The sequence below is a fragment of the Girardinichthys multiradiatus genome, chromosome 7, assembly GCF_021462225.1.
Source record: "Girardinichthys multiradiatus isolate DD_20200921_A chromosome 7, DD_fGirMul_XY1, whole genome shotgun sequence".
Lineage (NCBI taxonomy): Eukaryota > Metazoa > Chordata > Actinopteri > Cyprinodontiformes > Goodeidae > Girardinichthys > Girardinichthys multiradiatus.
The window spans coordinates 29,076,730-29,087,957 of record NC_061800.1 but is presented as its reverse complement, the minus strand read 5'-3'; the positions used below and the strand labels follow the sequence as shown (position 1 = coordinate 29,087,957).

At 38.3% G+C, this 11,228-nt stretch overlaps 1 protein-coding gene across 9 annotated transcripts in view; it reads right to left on the bottom strand.

The window, feature by feature from the left end:
• Positions 1 to 203: 203 nt before the first annotated feature.
• LOC124871835 (bromodomain adjacent to zinc finger domain protein 2B) overlaps positions 204 to 11,228 on the bottom strand; it is a 56,767-nt gene continuing 45,742 nt past the window's right edge. For 4 of the 9 annotated variants that reach the window (XM_047371419.1, XM_047371418.1, XM_047371420.1 and 1 more), the window contains 15 exons: positions 10,642 to 10,865; positions 9,446 to 9,520; positions 9,131 to 9,365; positions 8,974 to 9,036; positions 8,507 to 8,645; positions 7,828 to 8,420; positions 7,426 to 7,609; positions 7,175 to 7,330; positions 5,955 to 6,109; positions 5,647 to 5,852; positions 5,344 to 5,479; positions 2,423 to 2,560; positions 2,045 to 2,346; positions 1,749 to 1,892; positions 204 to 538 (listed from right to left, as the gene is read on the bottom strand). In XM_047371419.1, the coding sequence (XP_047227375.1) occupies positions 388 to 538; positions 1,749 to 1,892; positions 2,045 to 2,346; positions 2,423 to 2,560; positions 5,344 to 5,479; positions 5,647 to 5,852; positions 5,955 to 6,109; positions 7,175 to 7,330; positions 7,426 to 7,609; positions 7,828 to 8,420; positions 8,507 to 8,645; positions 8,974 to 9,036; positions 9,131 to 9,365; positions 9,446 to 9,520; positions 10,642 to 10,865 (2,901 nt within the window). In that variant the 3' untranslated portion in view covers positions 204 to 387. Of the gene's footprint in view, positions 539 to 1,748; positions 1,893 to 2,044; positions 2,381 to 2,422; positions 2,561 to 5,317; positions 5,480 to 5,646; positions 5,853 to 5,954; positions 6,110 to 7,174; positions 7,331 to 7,425; positions 7,610 to 7,827; positions 8,421 to 8,506; positions 8,646 to 8,973; positions 9,037 to 9,130; positions 9,366 to 9,445; positions 9,521 to 10,641; positions 10,866 to 11,228 lie in introns of those variants that run through there. The other 5 variants (XM_047371422.1, XM_047371424.1, XM_047371426.1 and 2 more) reach the window with 5 other exon arrangements.

Genomic DNA, 11,228 nt, shown 5'->3' with positions numbered 1-11,228 from the left:
ACCTTGTGGTCGTATACATGCAAGTGCTTTTAAAATGTAGTCCTGCTGGAACCTTACGGTCAGTGTTGGAAATAGCTCATATTATTGGTATATTACAGTTCTTAAAAATGGCAACTTAAATATTTGTGGGATGCAATACCAGATGACAAGAGCTTTAATGTAAAAAACAAAAAACAAATTGGATGTCTGACAACACCACTGGGTTCAGGATGAAGTGTATTTTATTAAAGAATGTCGTATCTGATTTGCACTCCCAGGTATTCCTAGTTTGTTCTGTTACCTTTAGTAACCCTGCACATCAGTGTTACTAAAGGTGAATCGTTTGCATTTAAAGCCCAGGATTTCACCTCAAAGAATAATATGGTTGTCCACACCGATGATATTATTTTAAAAATGCAGTAGCTCGGCCCATCGTTTGTCAAAAAATCTTCTCATTCTGTGCCCGGCCCGTCCAATCTCAGAGTCGTCCTCGTTAAATCTTTGACAGTTATCAAAAACCAGGTTCACATCAACGATGAAGTTCTCCAGATTTAAATACCTGTAATCATAAGGAATGGTTTCATTTACATACATTTTTTATTTATTTATAAAGTTCAAGTTGCTTAGCTATTACAGTGCCTAGCAGAATTATTCTGACCCTTTAAAGTTTAGGGTTGTAAGTTTTGAGTAGTTTGATGCATTTTAATGACTGTGATAGAATAAAACAAAACTGCAGATAATTGTGAAGTGGTTTAAAAACTGTATTCAGCTGACTTACACCGATACCCCTAAATAAATTCAAGTAGTAAATTTTCTTTTTAAATACAATATTTGGGTTCAAACTGAGACTAAAATATTCCATATTTACTGTTCTCAAAAGTTTGTTAGAGAACATCACTGAACAACCTGCATCATGAAGATGAAGGAACACATGGAATAGATCAGGGATATGTTGTAAAGCAGGGTTAGATTATAAATCAATATCATAACATGAACATGTCACACACCACTGATTTATCTGAAAAAAAAAATGGAAAGAGTATGGAGCAACTGCAAAATTACTAAAACATGGTTGTGCTGACAGGTAGACATGCAACCAGAGTTAGAATGCAAGGGTTTAGATTAAATGGCTCATTCAAAGTCCAGACCCAAATCCATTTCAGTATCTGGGATTAATTTCAGACTTGGAAATGTATGTTTCTACACATTTCTTGTCAAATCTGACTGAGCTTGAGCTATTTTGCAGAGAATAGGTGAAAACGTCAGTCTCTGTGCATATGTGGAAGGCATATACTCTGAAAGAGTTGCAGCTGCCACTGCTCTGTAAGTTGTGTTAGTTTATAACTTAACGCTGTTTTAAACGTCACCACTATCATGATGCTTTGTTCATAAATTGTTTTCCAACAGATCTCTGAAGCTTTCACAGAACAGCTGGGTTTATACTTGGATTAAATCATGCATAGATGGAGTCTAGTCACTAGTAGTTGACTTCTCAGGGCAATTGGTTAGACTGCATTTTTAGGGGTATCAGAAAAAAGGGGACTGAATACATATGTGCAGTACACTTTACAGAGTTTATTTGTAAAACATATTGGAAATCACAATTTTCTTCCCTCTTTATTGGAATTTTATGTGATGGACCAACTCAATAAAGTTTGTGGTTGTAATGTGACAAAATGTGGAAAAGTTCAAGTGATGTAAAAAATTCTGAAATATGCACGTGAATGTAAAATAGAAGAACAATTTGGCAGATTGATATCGATACTCACAAGTTGTTGGTGAGCTTTTCTTTAATTGTGGAGAAGTCCATTGGCTTCTTGATGACTTTTCTGTATCCAGGGACAGATTTGTGCCGGACCGGGCTCAGAAAGGGCCACGCATCCTGATGGGCCTCCAGATCAGCCAGCAGCACTCTAAAGGGAATAAACAGCTGACCACACTGGACTCTTTTGTAAAGGACATGTAATCCATTTTACATTAAATGTCACTTTCTAGAACACAATGTTATGGTTGTTTGAGACAAATAAAATGACAACTGTTGTATCTTCTTAGTGTGTGAACACACCGACAAACCGCTAGCTCATTGCTGCTGTCCTTGGGTGTTTTGGCCTTTTTTGCGCAGGGGACAGGGCCGTCATACTTGGCCTGGGAGCTGTCTTCTCCTTTCCTCTTTTTGAACTCATTGGGACCTCTCTTTGGCCCATTGTTGCTCCTGGCAACCCTCTCACTGAAGAGGTCTCCCATCACAGATGGCTTACCGTTTTGTTTTACCTCGCTGCCTTTTTGTTTTTCTCCAGCTGTTTGGCTTTGTTGCTTCCTGCTGGGAGGGATTTGACCACTTTCCTGAATGACGGAACACACAGAAGACTACAGACGTTCGAAAAACGTACCATCTGTTTATCTAGAATGAAGAACAAATAGTCAAAAGGGATCATTCACTCACACAAAAAGAACAAAACCAGTCTCCAGCAGGTACCATGGTGATCTTTGGATTATGGCAGTAATTGTGGCATCTTCTGTTACAACCATCACAAAATAAAAGCAGTTCCTCATTATCTCCCTTTTGACATAGCTGGCGGCGCTGATAACACAAAAATATTTAGACAAATATAAATCATTACAAATTCAAACAGCATATCACTATGCAAAGGTTCAATTATGATATAATTAATGTTTAGTAGTCACTGTGTTAATATCTTGGATGGCAATCCATTACCCTATGAAACAATCTTGTTTCACCTTGCACAGAACAAGAAACTTGATTTGTGACTAATGACTATATAGGATATTTGTAAAAAACTCTTTAGTCTTATTGCTGCACATTAATAAAATTAAACCAAACGATACAAAAATAACATTAACGAAGCATAAGCTATGCAGACTCTACGGGGTGCATGAGATAAATATATACAGTTGGGAGAACAAGTATTTGATACACTGCCAATTTTGCAGGCTTTCCAATTGCAAAGCATGTAGAAGTCTTTAATTTGCATGTTCTCCCCGTGCATACATGGGTCATCTCTGGGTACTCCGGCTTACTCCCACAGTCCAAAAATATGACTGTTAGGTAAATTGGTCTCTCTAAATTGCCCTTAGGTGTGAATGAGTGTGTGCATGGTTGTGTGTCCTGTATGTCTCTGTGTTGGATTTTTTTTTAGGTTCTGTCACTCACAGTTGAAGAGTACCTATGATGAAAATTGAAGACTTCGATATGCTTTGCAAGAGGGAAAACCTGCAAAATGGGCACTGTATCAAATACTTGTCACACACACACACACACACACACATACATATATATATATATATATAAATATACATATATATATATATACATATGTATATATATATATATATACATATGTATATATATATATACATATGTATATATATATATATATACATATGTATACATATATATACATACATATATATATATATATATATATATATACATACATATATATACATACATATATATACATACATACATATATATACATACATACATATATATATACATATATATATATACATACATACATATATATACATACATACATATATATATACATATATATATATACATACATACATACATACATACATATATATATACATATATATATATACATACATACATACATACATATATATATATATATATATATATATACACATATATATACATATATATATATACACATACATACATACATATATATATACACATACATACATATATATATATATATATATATATACATATATATATATATATATACACATACATATATATATATATATATATATATATATATATATATATATATATATATATATATATATATATATATATATATATATATATATATATATACATATATATATATATGTATATATATACACACACATACATACATATATACAAGGGTTGGACAATGAAACTGAAACAGCTGTCATTTTAGTGTGGGAGGTTTCATGGCTAAATTGGACCAGCCTGGTAGCCAGTCTTCATTGATTGCACATTGCACCAGTAAGAGCAGAGTGTGAAGGTTCAATTAGCAGGGTAAGAGCACAGTTTTGCTCAAAATATTGAAATGCACACAACATTATGGGTGACATACCAGAGTTCAAAAGAGGACAAATTGATGGTGCACGTCTTGCTGGCCCATCTGTGACCAAGACAGCAAGTCTTTGTGATGTATCAAGAGCCACGGTATCCAGGGTAATGTCAGCATACCACCAAGAAGGACAAACCACATCCAACAGGATTAACTGTGGACGCAAGAGGAAGCTGTCTGAAAGGGATGTTCGGGTGCTAACCCGGATTGTATCCAAAAAACATAAAACCACGGCTGCCCAAATCATGGAAGAATTAAATGTGCACCTCAACTCTCCTGTTTCCACCAGAACTGTCCGTCGGGAGCTCCACAGGGTCAATATACACGGCCGGGCTGCTATAGCCAAACCTTTGGTCACTCATGCCAATGCCAAACGTTGGTTTCAATGGTGCAAGGAGCGCAAATCTTGGGCTGTGGACAATGTGAAACATGTATTGTTCTCTGATGAGTCCACCTTTACTGTTTTCCCCACATCCGGGAGAGATACGGTGTGGAGAAGCCCCAAAGAAGCGTACGACCCAGACTGTTGCATGCCCAGAGTGAAGCATGGGGGTGGATCAGTGATGGTTTGGGCTGCCATATCATGGCATTCCCTTGGCCCAATACTTGTGCTAGTTGGGCGCGTCACTGCCAAGGACTACCGAACCATTCTTGAGGACCATGTGCATCCAATGGTTCAAACATTGTATCCTGAAGGCGGTGCCGTGTGTCAGGATGACAATGCACCAATACACACAGCAAGACTGGTGAAAGATTGGTTTGATGAACATGAAAGTGAAGTTGAACATCTCCCATGGCCTGCACAGTCACCAGATCTAAATATTATTGAGCCACTTTGGGGTGTTTTGGAGGAGCGAGTCAGGAAACATTTTCCTCCACCCGTATCACGTAGTGACCTGGCCACTATCCTGCAAGAAGAATGGCTTAAAATCCCTCTGACCACTGTGCAGGACTTGTATATGTCATTCCCAAGACGAATCGATGCTGTATTGGCCGCAAAAGGAGGCCCTACACCATACTAATAAATTATTGTGGTCTAAAACCAGGTGTTTCAGTTTCATTGTCCAACCCCTGTATGTATGTATGTGTGTATATATATATATATATATATATATATATATATATATATATATATATATATATACACACACAGTCTTAAAAAAGCTGTTTCCATTTAGAATAATAGTTTTTTAATAAAAATATTTTCAACATCTAACCAGATATATAACCTGGTGAAACCAACCACCGTCACGTCGTCTCGTTTCCAGACAACATATTTCTGTAGGTGCTGAATGCAGAGAGAGAGCTGGGCTGAACTGCGGACCTGACCGAGTGCTTTATGCCACTGTCTCATTCCAGTAGCCACCTCTTCTTTATTCCTGGAAGGAGACAGTATGAGTATGATCTGAAAATTTACTTTGAAACAGAATAAGCAGCAGGCAGTAGTTTTTAGTAGCAAAGCAGCACCCATAGTTTCACTTTACCTCAAATACAAAGACAATTGTGATTACATTGTGCTGTCTGAGGGTTGTACTCTGAGATCTACCTTCGCTCAATATTCCTCTCCAGATCTGCAAGCCTGCTGACTGCTCTGTCAAGACGATTGTTGGACCGTTGCTTTAGAAAGTCTGGAAGATTCTCCTGTTGCATTTCTTTCAGTTTTTTGTTTTCCACAGAGACAGAAGAAGAGGGCTTGTGCTCAAAACAGACCAAATCCTCACCCTCTGACTTGGGCTTACAGGGCATCCAACCCTAAAGTATATACATATATGCATTATGGCAGTTATAGAACTGTAGTAACAAACATGCTTATTTTAGTTTGGAGTATATGAAGCATACACAGATTGCCTGTACCTGAATGTGTAGATCAGCGGAAATGACATTTTTCTCCAGAGCTTCTACCTGCAGCAACAGACTGGTGTCCACCTCCATGGCTCGCTGTTCAACACACCAGCCTTCAAAGATCTCCCTGCTCATCTTATGCATTTCTGGGCTTTTTGTATCAAATTCTGCCACCACAGATACAGAAAAATATTTTAGGACACTACAGCCAACTTACAGAGCCTTCCAAAACTATTCATACCTGTTAAACGTTTTTTTTTACATTACAGCTACAAACTTCAATGTATTGTAATTAGATTGTATACAATAGATCAACATGATATAGTACATCATTGTGAAGTGAAAAATAAATGATGGTTTTATTGTATTTATTTTCTACAGAGAAAAAGATTTTTGCATGAAAATTGCATGAATTTGTAATATGTTTCACTGTCTTGCAAAATACACTCAACTGGGTTTATGCTTGGACTTTGACTGGACCATTATGGCAAGAATATGCTTTGATCGAAATTGTACATTGTAGCTTTGGCTAGGGTCATTGTTCTGGTGGAAGATGAACATCTGCATCAGAACACAGTCTTTTGCAGCCACTAACAGGTTGTTTTCCACTGTTGTCCTGTATTTTGCTCTATTTAGCATTTCAACAACACTGACACACCCACAGTGTGATGCTGCCAAGAGTAACCAGGCAGATGTGTTCAGGGTGATTTGCAGTGTTTTTTTTTTTTAACATACAGAGCAGCATAAATCAAATCATCTGATCAGAGCACCTTCCTCCACAACTTCTAAATGAGACTCCCTTTTGTTTTGGTTTTCTTCTTGCCATTCTTCCAAAAAGGAAAGCTGTATGACGTTCATGCTAATAGTTGTCCTGTCAATAAAGTCTCCCATCTGAGCTGCAGATCTCGACTTCTCCTCCAGAGTTACAATGGACCTCTTGGCTACTCTTTCCATTACTAATTATGTAGTGACTGAAGGCGATTGGCTGCACTGGATTTTATTTACAGGTATCCCAGTAAAGGGGGCTAAATACATATACAAATTTTCCTTTCACTCCACATTTTTTTCTACTCTGTCAGATAAAATCCTAACAAAATGCATTGAGATTTTTGGTTGCAATGTAACAAAATGTGAAGTTCAAGGGATATGCGCAATGTAATTTGTGCATCACCAAACAATATGATAAAAGAACTTCTGCTTGTTTATATATAATTAGCTGACATTTCAATTACCATTTGTACTGTTGGCATAGATCTGGGTCATATGCTCCACATTCTTCTGGATCTGTTTCTGCAGCACCCTCTCTCTGATACCCCGGCTGTGGAGAGCACTGACCAGACTATGCAGGTTCTCCATGTCTGAAATTCTCCACCAGCCTCGCAGCATCTCTGCCAAAACATGTATACAGATTTAATTATTCTTCAAGTTTTCTTAGGCAGACCCATAATTAACTTCCAACATACCAGAAAGGTTTCACTTTTACCTTCAGGAACTGGCTGAGGACAAATAAAGTCCTGAGTCTTGGCTACCTCTTGAGCAGGGAATGATGCACAAGTGGGCCTGTTACTCAGAGGCTCTGTGGTCTCACTCTTGTTGACAGAGTTGCAGTCTGCCAGACAGAGGTCCTCATCTCGATTACCCTCTGCTTCCTGGGAGGTTAGATCCAGCTAAGAGGGTATGGAGGTGGCAGAGAGGGACAGGCTGGAACTTGTTGCTGAGCTGAACATCTCACACAGTGTCAGACTGCTCTGATAAATGCCAGACTTTACTTGCTGAGAGCATAATATGCAATGTTTAATGGTTTGTTTCACTTCACATCTCATACAGTAAAAGCTAGAAAACTTTTGCTTACAATGTTTGATACAACATTAAAATAATGGCTAACCTCAGACACAGCTGATTGTAGTCTATTGTTCCCAGCTTTGGTATTTTTCTTTGGGGTATTAGAGAAAAGAAATAAGGACGGTTTGGTCCTGACAAGTTGTGAGGAGGAGCAGAAAGCTGGACGGCTGGTGTTGGAGACCACATAAGAGCCATCACAAGGAGATCGGGGCAGGAGGCTAAACCACTCGTTGTTTTTTTCACCCAATATGCTGGACGGCTGGTCGTAAGGCAGGATGGATGGAGGACTGCAGGTCAAGCAGTTATTTTCGAGCTGGGCAGCACTGAGCACAGATGAAACTGAGGTTTTATCTGTCTGCGGGGTAAAATAAGACTGATAAGGCTCTGTGACAGAACCCTCAGTAGGATGAATCTTCTGAAGATTGATGTTTGAGTCTCGATCCATTGTGGCTGCCTCAAGCACTTCGCTGAGCTTAGACAAAGATTTTTGGAGAAGAACGCCATCATTGTTCTGCTGGCACCCCGCCTTGGTTTTAATATTTTCTGTCCTCGGTTCTGAGATCTCTTCCTGCTGCTCCTCCTTTACGCAGACAGAAGCCCTCTGTCTTCCCCCCTCCTTCTCGAACTCCTCCCAGCCTGTGAAAGACAAACATTTGGCCAGGTATGGAACATGGAACATAAAAACAAAGAATTCAATCATCGATTTAGATTTATAGCTTTACCATTCTCTACACCTTCTATGAAGATGCCCCCACACTGTGGGAGGAGCCAGTAATGCCTCCTGTATCGGTCTTCGCCGACCATCATCGAGCGCAGCGAGTGAGACGCTTCAAACAGCTTCTGACTAATTTCACTATGCAGCTTAAATGATAGAAAAAATATAGACTACACAAGTACATCTCAACAACGTTTAATACCAGTAAAAGTTAATTTGTTGTAGTAAATAAATAACAAAAGAAGAACTCATATTATGTAAATAAATTCACACAGTGTAATATATTTCATGTGTTAGGTTCTGTTAATTTGTATGTTTATAGCACTTGAAATGTGTGTAATGTAATCTATAAAATACACGTTTCCCTTTTTGAATTGTACAACTGAAATAAAACAACTAATTGATGATATTCTAATTCATCGAGATGCACCTTTAAATGCATCCATGATGAAGACATGAAGTGAGTTAACTTACCTTGCATGTTTCCTGGATCTTTGTCTCCAGCTCACTAATATCTCCTGAATGTGTAGTGGTTTCCTGGAAGGAAAGAAAACTTTTTGAAGCTGGTGAATGGGCTGATATTTAACGTTAGAAACACTGATTTTCCAGATAAAAAGATGTGGATTCTGACCTCCCCTTCACACAGCTCTGCTTTCTTCTTTTTCTTTCCCCTCAATTCATCGTCTTCCACATCATAATCTTCTCCTTGGTCTTCACCGTCTTCATTCTGGTCCTCTTCTTCCTCGCTGTCCCCGTTTTTCCCCTTACATTTGTTCTGGACAATGTAGCTGTTGAAGGTATGGTTCTTTTCTTCTCCTACATTGCTGTAGCTTGTCTCTGTGGTCTTTGCATGGATGTTCCTCAGTCTCCAGAAACAAAAAGTCTAATTCAAATGCAAAATCCAAGCATATTCAGATAGTATCCAAAAAAATAGCTCTATACTCACTTGCGCAGCTTTCCCTCCAAAACCCACTTGTCCTTCCTAAGGTTGGTCATGTAATCTATGTTTTTGTCGATCTTGCTGAAAACCATGAGGAAAAACTATCAGCAACATTTTTGCATGCCAAGTGAGGAATTAGTTGACTAGGAAAGTATCTATGGAAGACTGATCACCCAGAGGTTGCACTAATAAATAAAGGGGAACAATAGCATCAGGCAGTTTAATCCATGGTCTGATTCCCAACCATCTGCACTGGATTTGAAAGTCCTGCTCTCTTACACTGCATCTCCTATGCCTCTTTTATGTAATTCCAAATAAAGATGTCCAAAAATACAGGATCTGAGGCAATGTAACGCATCAAAGAGTGCAGAAAGTGTGGATTAAAGCAAGATGCATAGTCTGATGCAATCTGATGAAATTACCTATCAGGCCAGAATTTGACATTTTTATACATTGTATAAATTAGTATTATTACACTAAAGACTAATGTTTTACAATAAACTAAGCCATGTTGTCCACCGTCAGGGACATGAGTTAACTTAAAATCTTAACTTTTTATTGAATATTCCCAAAGCGTTGTTTTCAGCACACTGAGGCCATGTGTTTACTGTCCTAATGCAGAAAGCATTCCTACGTGGTTTCATTTTTTTTACTGTAAAACTTCAGGCAGTTAATTTTAACAGAGGAGAAATTAATTTAGAAATTGATTAAATTCCAAATGAGGTGTTTTGTTTTCTAATCCTCACACTTCTGTGGTCATGTTTTTTTTTTTGTGGAACACTAAAATCAATGTGGTTAAAACTTTTTCTGCAGTTCGTGATCAAATATATACAGACAGCAGGAGAGTTTTGGCTGAAGATTCTCAGCCAAAATCGCAGGACAGAGAGTGAATCAGTGTGTCTGTCAGTACCACACTGAAGGATGGTCATAACACGGTAAGTACATAGTAGAGTGCAGAAATCTTTTTATTTTGGCCATATGTTGATCATAGTCACTAAGGCTCCTTGATACAGTGATACACATATTGGGGATATCGGAGCATACCTACAGCAACAACATTCACATAGAAAAGAGACATACAGGTCAGCTACAACTGAATGTGAAGCAGCAACTCTGACAAACACTCCCTAACACAGATTAAACGTCCTGCTAAATTTGCATGTTGCTTTAATTGTTAAAAAAAAATCTGAAGAGGAACTTACCCGATGACAGCCTTACTGCAGCAGAGCTCGTTAACCAAGAATGCCAGCATAGTGGCCTTCTCTGATGGACTATGAGCCTGGAATGCCTTCGTTTGGAGGCTGCAGGCCAGAGCAGCCACCTCTGTCTGTTCACAGTGGGCCTCCATGTAGATTTGCAGGATCTCGGATACATTGTCTCGGTTGATCTCCACATTAGTTAAATGGTCTCCCAACAGGGTTTTGCACTAAAAACAAACAAAATCTTTTCATCTCTGGCAGACGCAAAGTGCTAAAGAGGATGTGTTCCGGCAAGCATGTGTTTTTCTTTTTCCTATACAAAATCTACAGAGCCAGTAAAAAAAAACACTGAAGGAAAATACTTTCTTATGCGCACCAGATACTTTCACCTTGCGCCGAAATAGGCAGCAAGACTTCAAAATTAGTTTTAAGTGTTTTTAAGGTTTTTCCTGGCAAGCAATGCAGCACTGTCGTTGTATTGCAGCCCCAAACTAGAAATATAGCACAATTAGATCAGCTATTTACACCATAACCCGAATACTCTGTGAGTTACACAATGAATTAAAGAAATTATCGGGTGCACATGAGAA